The 26,893-nt window shown below is 37.0% G+C and overlaps 1 protein-coding gene across 2 annotated transcripts in view; it reads right to left on the bottom strand.

Moving 5' to 3' along the window:
* Nucleotides 1-26,893, bottom strand: part of Micu1 (mitochondrial calcium uptake 1) — a 191,871-nt gene that overhangs the window by 27,229 nt on the left and 137,749 nt on the right. For both annotated transcript variants that reach the window (XM_027931277.3, XM_027931276.3), the window contains exons 9-10: nt 18,842-18,979; nt 1,513-1,621 (exon numbers count right to left, since the gene is read on the bottom strand). In XM_027931277.3, coding sequence (XP_027787078.1) covers nt 1,513-1,621; nt 18,842-18,979 — 247 coding nt within the window. The remainder of the gene's footprint in view (nt 1-1,512; nt 1,622-18,841; nt 18,980-26,893) is intronic.

Raw genomic sequence — 26,893 nt, 5'->3', positions numbered from 1 at the left:
ATACAGAGAGATATATGGATTAATGTTGGAGAATAGACAGCCCTGAAAATAGGTTCACACTCATGTGTCAAAGCAAACCAATGGATCACCTTTTCAATAAATGGTGAAGGTAAAACTAGAAAGCCACATTTTCTTTTTATACAGAATAAATAGTTACCTGCCTTTGGACTCAGCAATTCCACTTATAGGCAGGTGTTTGCCCAAGACAAATGAAAAAACATATTCACAAAAAACTTGTGCAAGAATGTTCAAAGCAACTTTAAATAATGAATATAGTCAAAAACTGGGAACAGCCAAAGTGTCCAGAGATAGAAAATAGATAAACTGGGGGCTATTTATACAATAGATTCCTACTCCTCATAAAAAAGAATTTACTGACATGTTCAATGACATAGATGGATCTTAAAAACATTATGTTGAGAGAAATCATAGAAAGAATGTACATTGTATGAAGTCCTAGAATAAGTAATATTAATCTATGGTTTATTAATCAGAATAAAGGTTGCCTTTTGATAAGTGGGGACAGAAATTGACCTTGAGGGGGGGAAGAAGTAACTTTAACAAGCATTGAACCAGCATTAATGGAAGTGAAGCATTCTTACATCTGCAACTTTGTACCAAAAAATAAGAGACTGATGAATAGTTACAGGGATAAAACTATGCATAGATATATGATCAAGCCACTACAGTAAGTTAATTGAGCTGGATAGATAGATATTCTTTTTTTTTTTTTTTTTTTTTTGGTACCAGGGATTGAACTCAGGGGCACTCAACCACTGAGCCACATTAGTATTTTATTTAGAGACAGAATCTCACTGAGTTACTTAGCACTTCGTCTTGCTGAGGCTAGCTTTGAACTCATGATCCTCCTGTCTCAGCTTCCCAAGCCACTGAGATTGCAGGCATGCGCCACTGCGCCTGGCCCCATGGATATTCTTTAAATAATTATTTTGACTGCTCTGAAAGTCTGAAAAATTTCACAATAAAATGTAAAATGAAAAATTGTGCTTTTGATCCCTCTACTCTTTCATACTGCCTGTATAAATTGTAACTGAACCTATATGAAATAAGCCAACAGGGGGTCCTATTTTGAGTCATGATTTTATTTTTAGAATCTTTAATATAAGAAATAAACCTATCACTCCTCATCAAAGACAAAAATTGAATTGCAGAATGATTTCAGCTTCTCATTATGTATGCTATAACTCTGGCTCAGATGAAAGAAGTCCTGCAGTTTCATGCATTGTGCTTCTGCTTAAATGACTGTTTTCAAGGCTAATCATTTAAAGATGGGCATCTGCCCTGACTACAGCATTTCACATATTGAAATGTATTTGCTGAGCTTGGCATCTCAAGGTGAAATGCAAGGCTCACATAGTGCCGACAAAAACAAAATGAATAAAAGACAATGTTAAGAAAATCTGGCATTTTACTTTTAAGGAAGGGCAGTCACCTAATAGATTGCAGATTCAATATTTATACTTTCAAGAGAAAACTTTTGGGTTTAATTACCTTTATCAAGAGATGCTCCAGCCATATGGTAAAAGCTCAATGCAGTGTCCACATCATTAATATTTTTTAGGAAAGTAAAGAAGTTCTCCACCTCTTGAAACGTCAGACCCTAAAAAGAGAGACAGCAAGGTAAGGCAGGACCTGAAGTAAAAAGCAGCACACAGTGCAGAAAGCTAGGCAGCTACTCATGGCTTTAAGGCAGAAATCTGTGCTCTTGTCTAGATCAGAGACTGAATAAATTATTAGTCAAGGAATGTCAAATTTGTACATAATAGGGGAACAAAATTCTAGAATCTTACCCTGAGAAAAGCAAATTGGCTAATTGCTTCCCCCTCATGTGTAGAACGTGACGTAAAGCTGCTTGTAGTGATGGCTGGATATCTTTAATTAAAATAGTTCTAACTATGCTTTTCCATTAGTCACACTATCTATTATGACACTTCCTAAGTGGGCTGTAGCCACTTGATCTGTTATACATCTTAAGAAGTTATATCAGAGCCAGGACTTTCATTTGAATAGTTGTACAGGCCAGCTAAGCTTTCTGAAGCTTAAGCTAATTAAAGAACCACCAAAGTTAGCAATGTATAGGGAATGAATTTCAGTATTTAGCAAAACCCAAGCACTAGGGAAGCTGTTCATTATTTCAGTTTAGAAACTACTAATGAAATCATCCTTTTCAAAAGCTGTTCAGTGTTTGTACATCTTAACTCTACTATATTTTTTTCTGTGTAGTGCTGGAGATTAAACTCAGGGCCTCACACATGCTAGGCCAGTGCTCTGCCACTGAGCTACATCCCCAACTCCTTAATTTTCCATTCTATGATGGCTCAAGTGAAAGTAGTTCTATAAAATAGGGGCTACTGAGAGTTCCTTTACAGGGAGGAAGAGCTGTGCCATTCGCCTTTCCCTTACTTCTCACATATCAAGCTGTGATGGAAATGAAAACAGTTTCTAAGAAATGGAAACACTGGGGAATGCTGTAGACATTTTTAATGAAGCCTTGGGTCTTTAATGGATTGCAGATGTTGACTAGCGTCTACATAGTGCTGCTTCTCTTTGGATTTCCATTTTCCTAAACCATTGAGGCCAGGAAACCACATCAGGAACTCAATAAGGAGGTAACCTTAATAAGACAATCCACAGTTTTTTTCTGATACTCTCCAAACGAGGCTGATTGTATCTTTCATTTTATCAGAGAGCTAAAATATGGTTACTATAATTATGTCACATGAGCTTTTATAAGTTTTTCCTCCTGAGAATCAGAGAATTTACAAATATTGTAGTATATGAAGGCCATATGGAAAGGTGCATTAAATACAAATTTACAACTTAACAAACTGTTCTAAAATGAACACCCAAAGACTCTCCATTCATGTCAAGAAAGAGACAATCATTGACAATATTTTGGAAGCTTCTTTCTTTCCCCACAAAGTGTCCTTTCCCAGTCATAATTTCTACCCCTACCTGTACCCCCAGTAATTATTATTACTTTTAAGAGATTCATTTCCTTGCCTTTTTTCCCTTAAGTAACATTGTTACCTATTTATGCATCCTTAAACAGAAATAGTTTAATTTTATCTGCTTTTGAACTTTATCAATGAATAATAATTTTATGAATGAAATTATATAGTATGCATTCTGGCAATAGTGCATCTGTATTCAAGCATTCATTCAAACATTTATGGAGTATCTACTATGTACCAAATTCCATGATTTTTGGCAGTGAACTGCAAGGCCCATATTTTATACTTTGAGGTCAATTTCTTGACTGTGACATGGAGGCCCAGAGCTAGGGCTCATTGTTTAAAAAAAAAAATATATATCTATATATCTATATATCTATATATCTATATATCTATATCTATATCTATATATATTAGGTGTTGATGAACCTTTATTTTGTTCATTTATTTATATGTGGTGCTGAGAATCGAACCCGTGCCTCACACATGCTAGGCAAGTGCTCTACCACTGAGCCACAACCCCAGCCCTCATTGTTTTTTTGGATGCTATATTAGACCACTAGATTAGAAGCTCAGGGTCTACAATTATCACTGCTTTATAAATGGATACACCATCATCCTTTCCCCTCCAGGAAAAGACAGGCACACAAAGAAAAGCAACCCAATGTCCACTGATAATAAATGGATAAACAAAATGCAGCATGTATGTGTGTGTATCACATGCTACAATGTGGATGGGCCTTGAAGACATTATGCCAAGTAATATAAGCCAGTCACAAAAGGATAAAACTGCATGGTTATATTTACATGAGGTACCTAGAATAGTCAAATTCATAGAGACAGAAAGTAGAATGGTGGGGGCTGGGGAACCAGAGAATGAGGAGTTATTGTTTTTATTTTTTTGGCACCAGGAATTGATTCGAAGGTGTTTGACCACTGAACCACATCCCCAGCTCTTCATATTTTTTGAGACAGACAGGTTCTCATTTAGTTGTTTAGGGCCTTGCTAAATTGTTGAGGCTGGCCTTGAACTTGTGATACTCCTGCCTCAACCTCCAGAGTCACTGGGATGACAGGAGTATGCCACCCAGCCTCTTTTAGGGATTTTTTAAAAAAAAATATTTTTAGTTGTAGATGAACACAATACCTTTGTTTATTTAGTTTTATGTGGTGTTGGGGATTGAACCCAGGGTCTCACACATGCTAGGCAAGTGCTCACACATGCTAGAGCACAACCCCAGCACCCTTGTTTTAGGGATTTTATGTTAACCTTTTAGCTTCAAAAATCCTTTCAATAAATCAGTCTCTGTCTTATTCCCTATATAAATCCATACTTTAATAAGTAAAGGTTTAACATGTCTTGTGTACGTGTTAATATAAGCAGAAGTTACCACTTAAACCATTTTAAGTGTACAATTCAGTGGCATTAAGTATATTCATGCTATTGGGTAGTCATCACCACTATCCATCTCCAGAATTTTGTTCACCTTTCCAAATGGGAACTCCTTACCCATTAAACAATAACTTACCAGGTGTGCTCATGTATGCCTGTAATCCCAGAAACCCAGGAGGTTGAGGTAGGAGGATCACAAGTTTGAGACCAGCTTTAGTAATTTAGTGAGGCCCTAAGCAACTAAGCAACATCCTGTCTCAAAATAAAAATAAAAAGGGGGATGTGATTCAGTGGTTAAGTACCTCTAGGTTCAATTCCCAATACCTCCTATCCCCGCAAAAAATCCCTAAAACAGAAAGGACACTGTAGAGAAAATATTTCTCACTCTGAAAAACAACCTCTAATGCTTGCTAGCTATTTTTTTGCGAAACATTAAATACTATAGTCCCAGACTAGTCTACTTATGCTGAGAATTATTTGAGAACAGAAAGAACAATATGAATTGAGTGGCTATCATTTGATGACTTAGAAAAACAGTGGGATACAAATCACATTATGTCACTATTAAATCTAAATATATGACACTTGGCCTTTATTATATAGATATAATAAAAAATATTTATTGAGCATTTACTAACCACTCAGCACTATGCCAAGAACAGTGAGAGAAATAAAATTGTACTGGACATAGGCCTTGATTTTATGGAACTTATAATTTAGATAGATAGGCTGCCTTAAAGAAAAGATGACACCAGTCACAAAATTCTTATTTCTGGGTACCTATTTTAGTAAAAATCCAGAGGGCTGTTAGAAAAAAACCAGAGTAAGACTATGACATGAGCTTTGTGGATGTTAAAATGAAATTTGAAAGGGGACTAGGGTTGTGGTTCAGTGGTAGAGCACTTGTCTGGCATATGTGAGGCACTGGGTTCAATCCTCAGCACATAAAAATAAATAAAATAGAATAAAGCTATTGTGTCCATCTACAACTAAAAATAATAATAATAAAAAAAGAAAATTGAAAGGACATGCTTGCTTCATGTTGAGCTGTTCAGACTGGAAGGCTATAGCTTATGTATAATTTGCTGGCAAGTGATGTCAATTGTAGACGTAGTAGTAAAAAGGAAATATCCTCCCCTTAGGTTTGGCAACAGAAGGTTTCACTTGAAAAAGGGGAGGTGGGGACATAAGAAATGAAGAAGTTTCCTTCTCCTGTGACCAGTTATTCAACAAACTAGTTATATATCTGCCTTTAGAAAGATGGACTTACATGAAACTGGGCTCTAGGTGATTTAAAAAGATGAGATTAATAGTAATTTGTAGACAGTAGAGACACTAAGTTGTGTTAAAATGAACTTAACGTTAGGAAGTTAAGTGAATTGTCTCTTTCAAAACTAAAAGCAGTTGACAAAATTTTAGAACAGGAAAAAAATCTTCATGATCTTGAAGAAACCAAGAACTATTACATAACACACCTAAGTACAATCCATAGAAGAAAAAAATTGATAAATTAGATTTCATCAAAATTTTTAAAATTTATGCTTCAAAATACTGGGAAAACAGATAAATCACAGACTGGGAGAAAATATTTGAAAACCACTTGTTTGACAAAGGACTTGTACCCAGAATTACATAAAGAACTCTTACAATTTATGAGAAGACAAGTAACTTGATTTAAAAGATGATTTGGGGATAGGGGTGTAGCTCAGTGGTAGAGCACTGGCCTAGCATGCGTAAGGCCCAAAGTTCCATCCCCAGCATGGCAAAAAAAAAAAGGTTTAAAAAGACATTTTACCAAATAAGATAGATGAATGGCTAAGTACATGAAATGATTCTCAACATCATCAGTCATTGGGAAAATGCAAATGAAAATCATAATTATATACTACTACATTTATTAGAATGACGGTAATAAAACATAGACAATAACAAAGTGTTGTTGAGGATGTGGAGAAACTGGAATTCTTATACATTCACGTGGAAACGTAAAATGATACAACCATTTTGGAAAATAGTTTGGCAGCTTAAAAAGTTAAACACAAATAGGGCTGGGGTGGTGGCTCAGTGGTAGAGTGCTTGCCTAGCATGTGTGAGGCACTGGGTTTGATCTTCTGCACTGCATAAAAATAAATAAATAAAATAAAATAAAGGTATTGTGTCCATCTACAACTAAAAAAAAAGAAAAAGAAAAAAAAAGTTAAACATAAATATATTATATGGTCAAGCTATTTCACTCCTAGGAATCTTCTCAAAAGAAATGAAAAAAAAAAAAAAGGAATGCTGAGCTGATGTGGATCTGGGGCGAACAGTCTGGGCCTCTCAGAACACACACAGAGCCTGGATCAGCTGAATTCAAGCTCCCATTCGCCTGCTTCTCGCAGACAAACTGCTGTGACTCAGCACTAAACAATCCCGCTGAAACAACTGGTCGGCCCTTCGGCATCTTCAGAGGTAAATGCCAACCGAGCCTTCATAGGCAGTGGCCACAGGATTGAAATGGGGCTTGGGAGAGCCAGTCAGGACCCACCCATTGCATTGCTCACCCGGCAAAGGGAAATGAACTGTCGCCATTTGCGTGGGATACCACCATGGCAGAGAACTGACATCACCAGAATGCGGCGGAGGAGATAACTTCATTGAAACCAGCGGCAACAGGTGTGTAACCCCCTAGCCTTCCCTCTCCACACAGCGGGGAAACCTTAAGGGCCCCTCCCAGCTCTCCTGTAAGGGCCCCTCCCAGCTCTCCTGTAAGGGCCCCTCCCAGCTCTCCCGTGAGCACGATAGCCAGACCGAGGGAATCAGGAGTGGCGTGGGACCCGCGACGCGGAACTCCCAGCTACTGCTCCCACCAGTGCTGACAACTGAGGTCTCTTGCACCAGCTACCGGGGGCGTGGCTACCGGAGGGCAAGCAAATTTAGCTGAGCATTCTCAGCCCCAAGCTCTACAAACTTAGGGTCTAAGGGAATGGCAAACAGGGAGAGTGTGCCCAGTCGTTCATGAAAACAGGGCTCCCGGGAGCAGCAAACCTGGTGTGTAGCCAGTATTGTGGTGAGCGTCACTGGTGAGCGGGGCCTGGCTTGAGGAAAAGTGGGGAAGTGACTAGACACAAGAGAAGGCCCTAGGCACTCAGGATTGGAGACCGGCCCAGTCTGGGAGGAGGAGCTGCTGCACAGTGATTGGTTTCCGCGTATCGAGAGGAGAAGCTTGGCCCGGTGGGCACAGCTCCACCTCCTGGAAGAGAAGTTAATCAAACACTAAGACTGCATTTATTAATTTTTTTTTTAATTTGGGTTTTTTTTCATTTTCATTTTTTGTTGTTGTTTTTAAAATTTCTTTTTTTAAAAATTTTTTTTGTAATTTTAATTTTTTTTCTTTTTTTATTTTCTAGTTTTTTTCTTTTGACTTTTCATTTCTTTTCAATTTTCTTATTCCCCCTTCCTTGAATTCTACCTGCTTACTCTCATTCTCTTTATTGACTTCTTCCCTTCCCTTCTAATACCTTTCCTCCCAAGCATCAAATAAATTTATAAGAGTAAACAGTAACTCAGCAGTCAAACAGAACAAGAAGTAACATGAGCAGCATGAAAAAGCAAGGAAGAAAAGGAGTTCAAACAATGCAGGACAGCCTAAATATTCAGGAGGACCTAGAGTCATCAGAAAAATGGTCATATAAAGGACTCAAGAAATACCTTAGACAGATGGAATGGAACCTTAAAGAGAATATGAGACAGCAAATTCAAACAGTGAAAGAACACATTGAAATTGAATTACATAAACAGATAAAAGAAGAAGTTAAGCATCTTTATCAGGAGATAGAGATTATAAAAAAAATCAAACAATAATTCTAGAAATGAAGGAACTATAAACCAAATTAAAAACTCAAATGAGAGTATCACTAATAGAGCGGAGCAAGTAGAAGCCAGAACGTCAGATAATGAAGACAAAATATATCATCTTGAAAAGCCAACTCAGAAAGGCTGGTAAAAAAAATCACGAGAAAAACATCCAAGAGATATGGGATAACATAAAAAAACCAAACTTAAGAGTCATCGGGATAGAGGAAGGTATAGAGATTCAAACCAAGGGAATGAGTAACCTGCTGAATAATTACAGAAAACTTTCCAGAAATAAAAAAGGAAACGGATATACAAATTGTAGATGTATATAGGACACCGAGCATACAAAATCACAGTAGACCAATGCCAAGACACATTGTTATGAAGATATCCAATATACAGAACAAAGAGAAAATATTAAAAGCTACAAGAGAAAGGAGGCAGATTACATTCAGGGGTAAACCAATAAGGTTAACAACGGATTTTTCATCACAGACGCTGAAAGCGAGAAGATCCTGGAACAATGTATTTCAAACACTGAAAGACAATGGATGCCAACCAAGAATTCTGTATCCAGCAAAACTAAGCTTCAGGTATGACAACGAAATAAAAATCTTTCATGATAAACAAAAGTTAAAAGAATTTGCAGCCAGAAAACCAGCATTGCAAAGCATCTTGAGCAAAACACTACATGAAGAAGAAATGAAAAACAATAACCAAAACCATCAGTGGGAAGTGCCTCAGTAAAGACAGAGGGCGGGGGTAAAGCTAATCATGGAGAAACAAACTAAATTAAAAAAAATGATAAATAATCAAACATGGTTGGAAGTACAAACCATATATCAATGGTAACTCTAGGGGCTGGGGATGTGGCTCAAGCGGTAGCGCGCTCGCCTGGCATGCGTGCGGCCCGGGTTCGATCCTCAGCACCACATACAAAACAAAGATGTTGTATCCGCCGATAACTAAAATATAAATATTAAAATTCTTAAAAAAAAATAGTAACTCTAAACGTTAATGGCTTAAACTCTCCAATAAAGCGACATAGGCTGGTAACAAGGATTAATAAAAACAAATCCAACAATATGCTGCCTCCAGGAGACACATCTGATTGGAAAAGACATACACAGGCTGAAGGTGAAAGGCTGGGAAAAAATATACCACGCACACGGTCCTCGTAAGCAAGCAGGGGTGGCCATCCTCATATCGAATAAAATCGACTCCAAGACTAAGTTAATCAAAAGGGATAAGGAAGGACATTATATACTGTTAAAAGGAACCATTCACCAACAAGACATAACAATTATCAATATTTATGCACCAAATAATGGTGCTGCGACGTTCATAAAACAAATTCTCCTCAAGTTCAAGAATCAAATAGACCACAACACAATAATTATGGGTGACTTCAACACACCTCTCTCACCATTGGACAGATCCTCCAAATAAAAGTTGAATAAAGAAATTATAGAACTCAATATCACAATCAATAACCTAGACTTAACTGACATATATAGAATATATCAACCATCATCAAGTGGATATACTTTTTTCTCAGCAGCACATGGATCCTTCTCAAAAATAGACCATATATTATGCCATAGGGCAACCCTCAGTAAATATAAAGGGGTAGAGATAACACCATGCATTTTATCTGATCATAATGGAATGAAACTGGAAATCAATGATAAAAGAAGGAAGGAAAAATCCTACATCACATGGAAAATGAACAATAGGTTACTGAATGATCAATGGGTTACAGAAGACATAAAGGAGGAAATCAAAAAATTCTTAGAGATAAATGAAAATACAGACACAACATATCGGAATCTATGGGACACAATGAAAGTAGTTTTAAGAGGGAAATTCATCGCCTGGAGGTCATTCCTCAAAAAAAGAAAAAAACAACAAATAAATGAGCTCACACTTCATCTCAAAGCCCTAGAAAAGGAAGAGCAAAACAACAGCAAATGTAGCAGAAGGCAAGAAATAATTAAAATCAGAGGGAAATCAACGAAATTGAAACAAAAGAAACTATTGAAAAAATTAACAAAACTAAAAGTTGGTTCTTCGAAAAAATAAATAAGATCGACAGACCCTTAGCCATGCTAACAAAGAGAAGAAGAGAGAGAACTCAAATAACTAACATATGGGATGAAAAAGGCAATATCACAACAGATGCTACAGAAATACAGAAGACAATTAGAAATTATTTTGAAAACCTATATTCCAATAAAATAGAAGATAGTGAAGACATCGATAAATTTCTTAAAGTCATATGATTTGCCCAGACTGAGTCAGGAGGATACACACAATTTGAACAGACCAATATCAATGGATGAAATAGAAGAAGCAATCAAAAGACTACCAACCAAGAAAAGCCCAGGACCGGATGGGTATACAGCGGAGTTTTACAAAACCTTTAAAGAAGAATTAATACCAATACTTTTCAAGTTATTTCAGTAAATAGAAAAAGAGGGAGCTCTTCCAAATTCATTCCATGAGGCCAACATCACCCTGATTCCGAAACCAGACAAAGACACCTCAAAGAAAGAAAACTATAGACCAATATCTTTAATGAACCTAGATGCAAAAATCCTCAATAAAATTCTGGCGAATCGGATACAAAAACACATCAAAAAAATTGTGCACCATGATCAAGTAGGATTCATCCCTGGGATGCAAGGCTGGTTCAATATAAGGAAATCAATAAATGTTATTCACCACATAAATAGACTTAAAGATAAGAACCATATGATCATCTCGATAGACGCAGAAAAAGCATTCGACAAAGTACAGCATCCCTTTATGTTCAAAACATTAGAAAAACTAGGGATAACAGGAACTTACCTCAACATTGTAAAAGCTATCTATGCTAAGCCTCAGGCTAGCATCATTCTGAATGGAGAAAAATTGAAGACATTCCCTCTAAAATCTGGAACAAGACAGGGATGCCCTCTATCACCACTTCTATTCAATATAGTTCTCGAAACACTGGCCAGAGCAATTAGACAGACGAAAGAAATTAAAGGCATAAAAATAGGAAAGGAAGAACTTAAATTATCACTATTTGCGGAAGACATGATTCTATACCTAGAAGACCCAGAAGGGTCTACAAAAAAACTACTAGAACTAATAAATGAATTCAGCAAAGTGGCAGGATATAAAATCAACACACATAAATCAAAGGCATTTCTGTATATCAGCGACAAAACTTCTGAAACGGAAATGAGGAAAAACACTCCATTCACAATATCCTCAAAAAAATAAAATACTTGGGAATCAACTTAACAAAAGAGGTGAAAGATTTATACAATGAAAACTACAGAACCCTAAAGAGAGAAGTAGAAGAAGATCTTAGAAGATGGAAAAATATACCCTGTTCATGGATAGGCAGAACTAACATCATCAAAATGGCTATATTACCAAAAAGTTCTCTATAGGTTTAATGCAATGCCAATCAAAATCCCAACAGCATTTCTTGTAGAAATAGAGAAAGCAATCATGAAATTCCTATGGAAAAATAAAAGACCCAGAATAGCAAAAGCAATTCTAAGCAGGAAGTGTGAATCAGGCGGTATAGCGATACTGGATTTCAAACTATATTACAGAGCAATAGTAACAAAAACAGCATGGTACTGGTACCAAAACAGGCAGGTGGACCAATGGTACAGAATAGAGGACACAGAGACTAATCCACAAAGTTACAACTATCTTATATTTGATAAAGGGGCTAAAAGCATGCAATGGAGGAAGGATAGCATCTTCAACAAATGGTGTTGGGAAAACTGGAAATCCATATGCAACAAAATGAAACTGAATCCCTTTCTCTCGCCATGCACAAAAGTTAACTCAAAATGGATCAAGGAGCTTGATATCAAATCAGAGACTCTGCATCTGATAGAAGAAAAAGTTGGCTCCGATCTACATATTGTGGGGTTGGGCTCCAAATTCCTTAATAAGACACCCATAGCACAAGAGTTAATAACAATAATCAACAAATGGGACTTACTTAAACTAAAAAGTTTTTTCTCAGCAAGAGAAACAATAAGAGAGGTAAATAGGGAGCCTACATCATGGGAACAAATTTTTACTCCTCACACTTCAGATAGAGCCCTAATATCCATAGTATACAAAGAACTCAAAAAATTAGACAATAAGTTAACAAATAACCCAATCAACAAATGGGCCAAGGACCTGAACAGACACTTCTCAGAGGAGGGCATACAATCAATCAACAAGTACATGAAAAAATGCTCACCATCTCTAGCAGTCAGAGAAATGCAAATCAAAACCACCCTAAGATACCATCTCACTCTGGTAAGATTGACAGCCATTCTGAAGTCAAAAAACAACAAGTGCTGGCGAGGATGTGGGGAAAAGGGTACTCTTGTACATTGCTGGTGGGACTGCAAATTGGTGCGGCCAATTTGGAAAGCAGTATGGAGATTCCTGGGAAAGCTGGGAATGGAACCACCATTTGACCCAGCTATTGCCCTTCTCGGACTATTCCCTGAAGACCTTAAAAGAGCGTACTACAGAGATACTGCCACATCGATGTTCATAGCAGCACAATTCACAATTGCTAGACTGTGGAACCAACCCAGATGCCCTTCAATAGATGAATGGATAAAAAAAATGTGGCATTTATACACCATGGAGTATTACTCTGCACTAAAACATGACAAAATCATGGAATTTGCAGGGAAATGGATGGCACTAGAGCAGATTATGCTAAGTGAAGCTAGCCAATCCCTAAAAAACAAATGCCAAATGTCTTCTTTGATATAATGAGAGCAACTAAGAACAGAGCAGGGAGGAAGAGCAGGAGGATAAGATTAACATTAAACAGAGACATGAAGTGGGAGGGAAAGGGAGAGAAAAGGGAAACTGCATGGAAATGGAAGGAGACCCTCATTGTTATACAAAATTACATATAAGAGGTTGTGAGGGGAATGGGAAAATAAACAAGGAGAGAAATGAATTACAGTAGATGGGGTAGAGAGAGAAGATGGGAGGGGAGGGGAGGGGGGGATAGTTGAGGATAGGAAAGGTATCAGAAAAAAAAAGAAATGAAAAAAAAGGTTGATATAAAGATTTATATGTAAATTTTCATGGCAGCATTATTCATAAAAGTTGTTAATGGAAACAATTCAATTGTTTATCAGCTGGTAAATGGATAAACAAAATGTAGTATATCTAAGCATAATATATCTATATTTACTACTTAGCAATAAAAAGATAAACTATTAGTACAAGCATCAACATAGATAAACCTTAAAAACATTATGCTAAGTAAAAGAAGCCAGACAGAAAAAGACTACATTATTATGGCTTCATTTATATAAAATGTCCAGAACAGGCAAACCTGCAGAGGTTGAAAGCTGACTTATGTTTGCCTCAGGCTAGGGCAGAGATAAGGACTGACTGAAAACTAGCGTGAGGGATCTTTCTCGGGTAGAAATGTTCTGGAAATGTTCTGAAATGGGATGGCAGTGATGATTGCATCACTCTGAATTTACTAAGAATCATTGAACTGTACACTTAAAATAGATGACTTTTATGGTATATAAATTGTACCTCAATAAAGTTATTTTAAAAAATAAAATGCAGTTGGAATAGATGAGAAAAGGGGGAAGGAAAATTAGGCTTCATGTGGAGTCAGCTGTAAAGCTAGATATCTATCCAGTGCTGACAGGCCGTGGACGACACACTGTAATAGATGATTCTCTGGCTCTGTCTTTTAAATCAGTCATAGCCAACCCATCTACTAGGAGTCAGTGTAATTGCCCGAGTTTCCTTTATGGCCCACTGAAAAGATAAAATAGTCTCCTTCCTTCCTCCTTATATAACATACCTCCACCAATCTCCTCATCTCCCCTTTGTTCAATCTCCTGCTTCCTAAAGCATCCCTACTGTAAACCCCAGACTCTTCTTCAATTGTGGCCTTGCAGCAGGGGAAATTATACCATTTCTGTTTCTTATATTCTATAAGTATCTAATCTTTCTGAAACACCACTTTCTTAATATCTTCATCTTCTCAAAAATCTCAGTGATTTCCCACTGTAGCTGGATAAACTCTCAAACTTCTTAGCCTAGGATTTAAGGTCCTTCACCATCTGCTCCCATAACTTTCCTTTCTAACTATCTCCCCAAGAGCTTTAGGTTGGAGCCTGCTGACACTGGTTTCTTATTTCCCCCAAACCTTGTGTTTATTCAAACCACAGAGAATAAAAAGTGGAAACAAATAGGGTCATTAGTAAGAAGATTATGAATTATTAAAGATAGTCCTTGGTTTTATATTTTGCACACCTATCAAGATAGTGTGTGATCTCTGGCAAATAAGGTTGAGAACCATCTGAAAAACGAGGATTCATTTATCAAGCAGGATTGTTATGATAAATGGAGAGAAGATATGCACATAGAAAGTACTAGGTAAGTAGGAAGTAGAAGTCCTTAGTAAGTCAGCATGCTTATCACTACAAAACTAGTGGTAACAAATTTACTCTATTAAACTCTGAAGAGTCTTTTCTTTGTATGAGCAGGACCTTGAGAGTTAGAAAAGAGGAGAAAGGTTGAGAGAAATGAAACCAGGGGAGCCTTTAAGGAACAGATGCCTGGAACTACCCATTGAGATTTTGGCTTAATAGGTTTGAAGAAGGTCCTGACAACCGCATTTCTTAAAAAATCCCCAAGTGATCCTATTGTTGAGAAGTACTGCATTAGAGGAGGAATATGGTTAGGACAAATAGCACTTTGCTATGAAAAAGATAAGACCTGGATTAGGAAGCCTAGACTCTGGACGGGTTATTAATTTCTCTTTCTCTGCCTCTGTATTCTCAAAGGCACAATCATATCTAACAGGGCAGATGGATATTCCCAGAGACTCAGGAGGCTGAGGCAGGAGGATTGCAAGTTCAAGGCTAGCCTTAACAACTTAGTGAGACCCTGTGTCAAAATAAAAAATAAAAAGGGCTGGGGATGTAGCTCATTAGTAAAGTGCCTTTGGGTTCAGTCCCCAGAAAAACAGAGAAATGGTTGTGAAGCACTGCATGATCATAAGGTTACATGCAAATGTTTACTGAATACCACCATTAGAAAATTCAATCTTTTCAGTCTGATTTGACATCTTAACATAGAATCCCATACAGAAACTGATTAATGTGAAGTAAATGAAAACTTTTATTTTCATGTTAACAAATCCAAAATGGAATAAAAGAAGCAATTAGAAAACTGATGGTGATTTCCCTTTAACGAGTCATGGTCCTAGAGACTGGTAACCTTAGGAGCAAAGGCCCTTCATTAACTTTCATTGTAGTTAATTGCTGTGTTCACAAACTAATCAACACAAGAGGACAATCAATATTCATCTCCTTTCTAAAGCAGGCTAGAAATTCTGTCAAGAAGTAATTTAGCACTCCAGATTTTCATCATTTGACAAAATACGCCCTTCCATTTCAGAGCTCTTTTCCAAGGTCTTCAGTCCTAAATTAACTCCTGCCAAAGCTTAAAGCACCCTATTTCTTCAAGGATATCTCCAACACCTAATTTATTGCTTTCTAAAATTTAAGTTCATAATAAAATATGAATTAGTCTATCATATTTTATTAGATAATAAAAATCAATGTGTGGACGAACCTTTAAAATAAATCTGGTTAGAAAAAAAGAGAATGTTTCCTAATGCAAATACTATGCTTTTGGGCTGGGGTTGTGACTCAGCGGTAGAGCACTTGCCTAGCACAGGTGAGGCTCTGGATTCGATCCTTAACACCACATAAAAATAAATAAGTAAAATAAAGATATTGTGTCCAACTACAACTAAAAAATAAATACTTAAAAAAATACTATGCTTTCAGCAAGGGCCTACCAAAATCCACCTGAACACTTGTAACCAATTTTCTGAAATAAAAATCTCCTATAGACATAAGCCAAGTATTAAGTTGTGTAGAAGAACTCTCTGGGAGAGAAATACTTCATTCTCTCACTTTTCATTAATGATCAGTTTACCCAGAGCTAAAAGAATACCTGCTGTGGCAACAGGCTGCACTGAGTTCAGAGGAGCTGTGCTTTTTCTCAGGGCCCGACCTGACCTCAGTTGCAGCCCACAGCCTGGTTTAGGGGTCCTTTTAGCTTTTCAACATCCAAGACAAGAAGGAAAAAGTCTGCCTGAGAAGTACTTTTCACCAACTTGAGACAATGCTATTCATTCAAGATTTCTTATACAAAGTCAAAAAGACCAAGGAAACTGGGATAAGCACTAGCTATAGTATTTCTTATGTTCAATAAATGAATATTTAGCTTTTTTTTTTTTTTTTTGGTGGTGCTGGGGATTAAACTCAACCTTGTGCGTGCAAGGCAAGCAATCTACCACAAGCCACACCTCAAGCCCTTATTATTGAATCTTTTTTTTTTTGGGGGGGGGGGGTTGGGGCAGGGTACTGGGGATTGAACTCAGGGGCACTCAACCACTGAGCTATATCCTCAGACCTATTTTCTTTTGTATTTTATTTACAGATAGAGTCTCAATGAGTTGTTAGCACCTTGCTTTTGCTGGGCTGGCTTTGAACTGGCGATCCTCCTGCCTCAGCCTCCCGAGCTGCTGGGATTACCGGTATGAACCACCAAGCCTGGCTTATTATTGAATCGTTAAAGTGACAAGAAGTTTCATGTCCATCATATCACATTACCTTGGTAATCTCTCATGGAACATTTTTACTGCCAGGTCAGTTGTCCAGCAGGAAATCATGGGATTTGGGAAAAAGATTTGGGTTCTCCTTTGTATGTGTCTGTGTGAGCGTGTACATGTGCAGGTGTGGTCTTTTAGAGACCCGACTTCTTAGCTGGTATGTGCCCGTTTGTTCATTCCACCAGCTGGCAAAACCCCCAGTCCTGAGTGGGTTTCATCATTTACCCTTTTCTTTTTTTCCTTTTTGCACTAGGTACAGCTAGTGGTAAAAGGTATCAGAGAGCGGTGTTGAGTAGAGTTAGAATGAATCCCTGGTCTTAAATCTCAGAGCTGTTAAAAACTCTAGATCATCTCTTCCTAAATTCTCTCTCTCGTTTTTTTTTTTTTCAACACTAGGGGTGCTCTACTACTTAGCCTCATCCCAGCCCTTTTTATTGTTTTATTTTTGAGAAAGGGCCTTGCTAAATTGCTGAGTCTAGCCTTGAACTTGAGATCCTCTTGCCTTAGCCTCATGAGTAGCTGGGATTACAGGCATGTGCTACCATTCCTAAACTCTCTAATAATCTTATTATCAAACTATTTGCTTTTATGCTCATTTCTTTCCAAACTCCTTTCCGGGACTCTCTCCAAACATATATACAACCATGTCATTTCAGTAGTGTCTTTAGTAGCATCTCACTGCACTGTGAATAAACTTGGTGCCTTCTAATCCTAACGCACATATTTCCTGGTCCTCATCTCCCTCTCTGACCTCATCTCAGTTCTTTCTTCTTATTCAGTATGATTAAACCACACTATCTCTTTTCAGTTCCTCGATGTGCCATGTTTGTTTTTCCTGCTGATTATGGACTGTTTGTGTCCCCACTTCCCTCCCCAAATCCATGTGCCGAAACCATTGTCCTCTTAGTATAGCTAAAATGGGGGCCTCAAAGGAAATAAGAAGGGAAAATGAAGTCATAAAGGTGGGCCCTAATCTGATAGGATTAGTATCTTTATAAGGAGAAATACCACCGAAGAGCTGCTGTCTATCCATGTGTACTGAGGAAAGCTTATCTGACAACACACTCTCCAACTATGAAAAAGTAAACTTCTGTTGTTAAAACCACTCAGTCTGTGGTTTTTTGCTATAGCAGCCATAATAGGTTAATACATTAACTCAAAATTTTGCATATGTAACTCCCCTCTGTCTATACCTCCTCTTCTTTTTTCTGTCTCTTTCTTTTCTTCCTTACTTCTCATCTAATTTGCCTTCCAACTGTATTACTCCAACAGAACAGCTCTCCCAAAGGTCATCAATTACTACCATTTCACCAAAACCAACAGATAGGTTCATCATTATCTTACTATTGCCTCTCTGTTGCACAGGACAATGCAGAACCTCAGTTCCTGAACCTTCTTCATTTCCTTCACTTTGATTTCACTACTCTCTCTAGGTATTTCTATAATCATTTCTTCTAGATTTCCTTCCTGAGATGCTTAAATGTTAGTATTCCACTGGATTCTTGGCCCACAGCTCTTTTCTGTGTAATGCCTTCCTTGGAAATCTTTCTGTTCTCATGATTTTAACTCTAACAGTGTACTGATGATTCCTAAATTAACTGCAGACAGACAGAATATCTAGTTGTCTGCTGATTATCTCTATTTGGAGAGTTAACAGATATCTTAAACTCAAGACATCCACAACTGAACTTTTTCTTTCAATTCAAGCTAGCCTCCTGCTGAAATTCTCCATCTCAGTGCACAGTACCAACTGTTGCCTAAACAAGAAACCTAGGGTTATTCTGGATTCTCTTCTCTTCCTTACCCCCATTGCTTATTTTTTTTCTCCCTTTGCATCTTCAGTATTAAAGATGAATTAGTTCATGACTTCTTCTCACTATTATGTTGTTACCTTTGCAATAACCAGAAGTTCCCATGGCTTCTTTTCTTTCTCCATCCAAAGGGACCTACCTTTCCTTCTTTGAAGTGCTTCTTGAGCTGCTTCTGCATAGCAGTCAGCTTTTTGGACTGTACCCCACTGTAGGCCAGCAGCATGCCACCAAATTGCCTCTCAGTAATTCTCCCATCTACAGGATCATGGCGTTCAAACTGAGAGAGAGAAAAAAAAGAGTGTTCTTGGAGTCAAATGGTAAGTATTTTGATGTGGAGTGTAGAATGATCAACTGTGTTAAGAACATAGTTGCATAAAGCTTGCAAGAACTGCAAAAACTACTAAGAAACAGAAGAGCCAACTTTTAAGATCAGATCTGTCATTAACTATGACTTAAGAGAAGTTGCCCAACTACCCTGGCCCTCAGTTTTCTCAAAGATAGAAAAGAACTCAATAGCCTCTAATACTTCTCCATAGGTCAGGAACATCCTTGTGAGGATAAACATGATTTTAAAGCTCCATATAAATCCATGCCATTTTTAGTAATAAGTAATAATTAGTAATAATTAAGGTCATCTGTGTCCTTGCTCCTCAGAGAGAATTTAAAAGCTAATTATTATAAATCTGATCAGTTACATATATGTAAAGTCAAGTCAGTTTCTCAATGTATATTCTATATTGTTATACACTCAGATCTTTGAGGATTTCAGATAAAAGTAATGTATTTTCAAGTTTCCCCTAAAATGGTTAACTGCATGTTAGGACATCAATAGAGCTCAGGAAAAAAAAATACATAAAATTTAGGATGCCTACATTTGACTTGTTTGCTACAAAAACTGCTGAAAAAATAAATAGTATTTATTTATTGGTAGGCAAGCACTTTACTATAGAGCTACATCCCCAGTTCTTAAATATATTTAAATATGAAGATGAAATGTTAAGTATAAAGGACCTCTAGCTAATCTAAATGATAATCAGAAAATAAAATTTTCATTTAAAATGGAGACAAGAAAGCTATCTCAGTTGCAGCTGCAATGTTAATGATACTTATAAACAAATAATAAAATGGCTAGCAATGGCCCAATAATCAAATAGAAATGATTTGAAGATGGCAAAATTTCTCCATGGTTTTACTGAAAAATAGCAAACATGGGAGATTTTTGGATTTCTAGACAGCAGAGCCAAATCTGTTCTTATGAGAGAGGCATACATAGACCTAAGATGGTACTAAGTAAGTTCACATCAACAAGCGTTTCCTGAATGTCTTCTAGTTGTTTAACACTTGTATTTATCATTGTGGGGTACAGAAAAGAAGGAAAAATTATGTTTCTATTCTCAGGGACCTCACCTGAATCTAGGAGGGAGATGAGATTCACACATGAGACATGAAATAAAGAAGTAAATAGTCAAAAGTGAATTCTCTTTCAATTCTCATTTTCTTAGCTGGCTTGGTAAGTTTACTCACTGATGAGACTATAGCAATGAGGAAGGCACAAAACCTTAATAATATCACCATTTACTGAACATGTACTATGTGCCAGGTAATCCATCTATATAATTCTCTCATTTAATCACTAATAGTTCTATGAAACAGCTATTATTAGTTTCACATTGCAGATGAGAAAATTGAGGCAATGTGCAGCTACATGTAACAGAGCTGGGATTCAAACCCAGCCCTGCTAGGTCCAAAGACTATCTGAATGCCACTGCTTCCTGCTTGGAAGCAGTGGTACATATGCAACTTGTAGGACAGCACTATGCTGTTTTAGATAAACTAAGACAGCCATGGGGCTTATAAGTCATAGTTAAGTAAGAAGCAAAACTATTTGCAAAGAAGTCAACATAATCAATATTAAGTGAAGGCCTCCCTTTCAACTCAACCACTCAATATATCATGTTTGTCACACCATCACTTCTATAGAGCTGATTAATTTCTGACAATACCAAAAGTTTTCAGGATTCAATTTAAGTTTGATTTATGGTTCAATTTATCATCCTGAAACAAAATGGATGGCTGACGAAATTTTGTAAATGGACACAGTTTCTGCAACGTTGAGATCAGATTTTCAGGGAAATCTGATACCTGGGTAAAAGCTGGGGTTGCATAGTTCATCTTTGGACTTCTTCTGAAACAAAGCAGAGGCCCCTGCTCTTGGAGCCAGGCTTTAAGAATTTAGAGCCTTTACTCTCCCCTTGTCTGGAGGATTTCACAGCTGTGGGACAGTCCCCTATATTTGCACTAGATGAGTTTTCAGCTTCATGCCACAAGACAGATTTAACACTGAAATGTTTCTTGTCCATAACACTGGCAGCAGCTTCGGCCTGCTCAAGGCTTACAGAAAGGTCTTTATTCTCCACAGGGGCAAAGCCTCCCCTATGTAATGTTTCAAAGGCAAAAAGACAATTTCCAGCAGAGATTCCCAAGTAGCAATTCTGATGTTTAAATTAACATTTTTACCACTATTCTTTTGAAAATTTGAACTGGCTTCTGTTAATGGGTTCTATTATTATTAAGTTGGAACTAAAAGGCTTAAAAACTATAAAATTCAGTTTATCCATGTAGTATGGCTCATTTTGAAACTTACTGCTTTAGCTCTATAATTTGATTTTGGGCAGCACCTCTGTTTATACTTGCAGGGTCCTTTGAGGCATGGCTGCCTCATTTCTGAGTTGGTTTTTCTTTTTTTCTTTCCAGTGATGTGGGTTGAACTTAGGGTCTTGTGCATGCTAGGCAACTACTCTACCATTGAGCTACAGTCAAGCTATTTCTGAGCTCTTCAACATGGTTGGAAGGAGCCATGGGGAGTTTTTTCTTTCCTCAAAACTGTTCATGGGAACAGACATGAACTAATGACCTATTAATTTAACACTTTTTAACTGAAGACCTACCAAGATTTTTGAGGGTGGTATCTCAAGGACCTTCACTGGGGTTAAATTTTCAAGGGTAGCAGCTAGATATAAGGCTCTATGGGACAAGTACTGCAAGCTTTGACAATCCTACGGGTGTACTCACATGCAATCAATCTCCAAGGTAAGGGAGAGCCTTTGGAGAAAGACACAGGTTAGGACAAAATTATCACAATGTAGAAAACTTCTACTTGTATATTTGGAAGCAATCTGAATCATTGGCTTGCATTTTCCTTAGCCAAACATATGTTCCACTTATGTTGGAACCTCCTATGTTCCACTTCAATGACAATTAAGAATTTCCATTCTATTTGATCCTAAGGCACAGAACATGTGCGTTCCAGCACACCACCCACCATCTGTATCCCTTTTCTGTGTTTAAAAGGAAAGCTGAAGAACCTAGCACTTTCCTTTTGTGCCACTGCCACTTTCTCAAATGGATACAAGCTGTTGTCTCCCTGTTGATCCCCAGGGGGCTGCAGGGCAGGCAAAGAAGGGCCAGAAAAGAGGAGCCAAAAAACTGTCTGCAAGATTTTTCCTGGCATTCTATCCACACTATGCCTCTCCATTCCCATCCCTACCGCTTGTTGAGAGAAGGGACAGCCTTTTGGAAGGACAGATGGTCTACACATATCTATATGAAATGACCTGAGGAAGATGGGAAGTCAGGAAGAGAAGAAAATGTATGATGAACAAAGTCCAAAATTAAGGTTAAAAAAGAGTAAAAGAAAAACAATCAGTATCAGCAAGTGGGCCTTTATATGTTAAAGACTTTTGTGGTTAATGAATCTCTGCTGGAAATTCTCTCTCTCTCTCTCTCTTTTTTTTTTTTTTTCCTTTGAAACATAATAGAAGGAAGGTTTGCTCCTGTGGAGAATAAAGGAACTTCAATCCTGTTTTCTTTCTTTCATATAATTACCTTTCAGAAGACTTTGTCTATCTCCCAGAGTAAACCCTTCCCTTATACAAATATTTCAGAATGATAAATTTCTTGATAGGCTTTTTCTAGATTCTGAACTGCATGATGCAAGCTGTATGGAGAGTTCAGGCCACTGAGCTGAACACATCTATGTTTTTCACTCTGACAGTACGTGGCTTTTGAGATCTTAACCATGCCACTGTTGATACTGTCAGGAGTCTCACCACTATATCCATCAAAAGAAAAAACGATTAGGCAATGTTCTGTACTGTAAACCTACACAGTGAGCATGACATACATATTTCATAGTTGGAATTGAAATCTGTGTTTCTGCAATTGGATTGGTACACGAGAGAACCCTAAGCCAGATTGTCAGGAACCTGAATTTTCTTGGTCTTTAAATGTAAGAGGCATCTTCACTGTCAAAACTAATATTGTGCCTTGGCAAGCTGAGGAAGAAGGTCACTGTCCTCAGCATGGGCCAAAATAAACTTTGGAGATGAGACTGGACCATGAGATTACAAACTGTTAAATAGTTTTTTTTCCTTTTCTTTTTTTATGATACTGGGGATTAAACTCAGAGTCTTATGCGTGGTGCCACACAAGCACTCAAGGCCATGAGTACACCTTTCTTAAAGCTATACTTTAAGCCTAAACTCTAGACTTTTCTACTTGAAATTCAAAAATTACTTCCACTTTAAAAACTGTTTTAACTGGGTGTGGTGGTATATGCCTGTAAGGCCCAGCTACTTGAAAGGCTAACTCAGGAGGATTACTTGAGCCTAAAAGTTTGAGACTAACCTAAGCTACAAACCCAAACCTGGGTATTAAAAAAATCATTGGGGCCGGGGTTGTGGCTCAGTGGTAGAGCGCTTGCCTACCATGCATGAGGCACTGGGTTTGATCCCTAGCACCACATAAAAACAAACAAACAAACAAATATTATGTCCATCTACAACTAAAAAATTGTTTTAAAGAATGTTCAGGGGGCTGGGGTTGTGGCTTAGTGGTAGAGCACTTGCCTAGCACATGTGAGGCACTGGGTTCGATCCTCAGTACCACATAAAAATAAATAAATAAAGGTATTGTGTCCATCTACAATTAAAAGAATGTTCAGACTGGTGATGAAATCAACTGACTGATGAACTGATATAAATCCCAATCATATAGTAAGACCAGAAAAAAGTTAACCTGCCAGTCTGACAACCCCAAGTAGGAAGATAATAAAACTGATGCATGAATTTATTACTGATAATAAAAATCAAAATATATTTGCTGAGTTTGTTGGGAAAAAATCGTTTAGATCTGGAAAAAGGTTTCTAAAGCTTGATAAGTTTTGGCTTCATTCCATAGAAGGATGGATTCACTGAAGAGAATAAAAATATGTGTTTAGGCCCGAGTTCAAATTCTGGCTTAAATCCATACTTGCTGGCTTCTCCTTACCAAAAAAATGGAGATAATATTTGTGACCTCAAAATACTATTGCATATGGATTAAATGAGATAACATAAAGAGAGATATTAGTACAGTTTGATATCTAGTCAGGATTAAAATAAACGTAGCAATTAATATTTTCCCTCCTGTTTTGCAATTAATATTTTTATCACCATAATATCACCTCTCTGGAAAGTAACAGCCTCAACTGTTTATTCTGTTCACTGTGACTATTAAGTTCAATTACTATTCCTGCATCCTTTCAATATTGCTTTTTCTTAGCCTTTCTTCAGTTTTACAGAATATTACTTTCATATTTGAAGAGTAGAAAAAGTACATTCAAAACTTTTATTTATTATTCAACATATAAATGATTCCAAGATTAAAGTACTTAGAGTTGGCTGGTGCACAATACCAGCTTAATAAGTCCTGTATCCTCCTTCTCAGTTACCAGACGGAAAACTTGGTATAACAAAGGAGCTCAGGAAATATGTATTGACTGAAATCAGACAAAACACTAAGTGTTTTGCTCAAAACATTTGCTCACAACACTTCTGTCCTATTGTTGGGAACATTCCCTATCTGAGGGGAGGAATATTTCACCACTTATCCCTTAATAATATCTACTTCATGATACTGACTTCTGTAAGGGCAGTCTTGAGAATGCCATTTGTTATGGCTAATGAGTACATGCCTGAGTGCTTATCACCTGCCAGGTGCTGTCCTAGGAACTTATATAATTCTCAGAACACCATATAACAGGTACTATGATTATTCCATTTTATAGAAAAGGTAACGTTACATAGAAAGAAGTTAAATAATTTGCCCGCAGAGATAATCTGGGGAGAAATTTCTGGCCTTGGTATCAGAACAGTTGACTTATTCTTATTTTAAAGGTATCATAAATTTTTTTCTAATATCATTTATTGGAAAGCTTTAGAGTCAAATTTGTGGACCACTTCTAACAAGAACAGAAAATTTTGACTCTACTTTTGATTTTTCATACTAACCTTATTCCTGGCTTTCTCTCAATTTTTTCCTTCTTTTAACTGTTTTTGCTTTCTTTCATAAATGGTTTCATATTAGATGTATTCTTCTGCAATTTGCTTTATTTAATCAACATAGTTTTAAGATTTACACACTTAACTGTGCTGCTTTCATTTTTATTCTTTTTTTTTTTTTTTAAGAATTTTAATATTTATTTTTTAGTTTTCGGCAGACACAACATCTTTGTTTGTATGTGGTGCTGAGGATTGAACCCAGGCTGCACACATGCCAGGCGAGCGCGCTACCGCTTGAGCCACATCCCCAGTCCTCATTTTTATTCTCTTACGGATTTCAACTGTTTACAAAAATACCACTATTTATCAGTTTCCCTATAAGTGGACATCTGAGTTATCACCAGATTTTGATATTATCAAAATGCTGTTATGAGTGTTCTTCATGGTAGTGCTGGGATTGAATCCAGGGCTTTGCACAAGCTAAGCCCAAACTCTACCACTGAACTACATCCCCAGCTCTAATAGGAACATTCTTGCATAAGAGTCCTAGTGAAAAGGGAACAAGAGTTCTGAGTCTAGGGTATCAATCTAGAAGAACAACTGCTGACTTTTCAAGATAAAATCCAATTATTTCCCCAATACGTTAATAATGTTTATCAGTTATGTATATGAAAGAGTCCCTATTGCTTCACATTTTTATCAGCACTTGGTATTGTCAGATCTTTTATTTTTTTGCCAATCTCCTTAGTGTAAAAATAGTAGCTATAAGCTCTTTAATGCTCTTAATGTCATTTTTATGAATTAACTTCTAGAAAGATGTGTCATTTTATAATCTTAGTACCCTTAACAACATCAAGCTTGATAATTAAAAACAACTTTATACAGGAAAAAAACTCATTTAAGTTACTCTTTCTTTGACTAGGGTGACTATTTCTCTAACATGTGTATTGGTCAATTATATTTCTTCCTCTGATTTTTTTTAATGTTTTTTGCTTATATTTACAAACAGAAATGCTGATATTTATCTTAACTTATAAAATTAAAAATATATTCTCTTTGTTAATGTTACAAATCTTTTTGCCTAGTCTGCTAATCTTCTAATTTTTTTAAGTCTGTTTTACATATAGAAATTTAAAACCTTTATTATAACCAAATGTATAGATCTTCTTTCACAGGTTTATATCTAAGAACTCTTTCCTGGTTAGATAGCTTGCTAACTCAATATTGACCTACAGTTTCTACTATTATTATGTTTTGTGGTACCAGGGATTGAACCCAGGGATGCTCTACCACTGAGCTACATCCCTACCTCTCTTTATTTTTTGAGACAAGGTCTCACTGAGTTGCCCAGGCTGGCCTCTCACATTTGTGATCTTTCTGTCTCAGCCTTCTGAGTCTCTAGGATTACAGGTGTGCTCTATCACTAAGCCTGGCAAGTTCCTATATTTTAAACAAGGAAACATTTAAAATACTAATATGTATAGGCTGGGAACATGTTCAATGGTGGAGAATTGCATATCATGATGCAGTCCTGGATTTTATCCCCAACACTGCACCAAACAAAAACAAAAACATCCCCAAATACCAATACCACCAGAAAACAAACAAAAACCCCCAAACCATGAAAACATATATTCCTCAACACCAATCAATGGTGATGATTAAATCTTCAGAACAAAACAGCCAATCATCAGCTATGTTTGTTTTTAAAAGTCATCTAGTCTTTTTTTATATTTAAATTTTTACTGATATATAAAGTTTAAAAATTGTACATATTAACGGGGTACAGTGAAATATTTTGATAACTGCATATGCCTTGTCAGTTTAAATCAAATGAACAGAACTGTTTCCTAAAACACTTGTTCCTTCTT

The sequence above is a fragment of the Marmota flaviventris genome, chromosome 4 (genome assembly GCF_047511675.1).
Source record: "Marmota flaviventris isolate mMarFla1 chromosome 4, mMarFla1.hap1, whole genome shotgun sequence".
Taxonomy (NCBI): Eukaryota; Metazoa; Chordata; class Mammalia; order Rodentia; family Sciuridae; genus Marmota; species Marmota flaviventris.
This window is presented reverse-complemented; position numbering and strand designations above follow the sequence as displayed.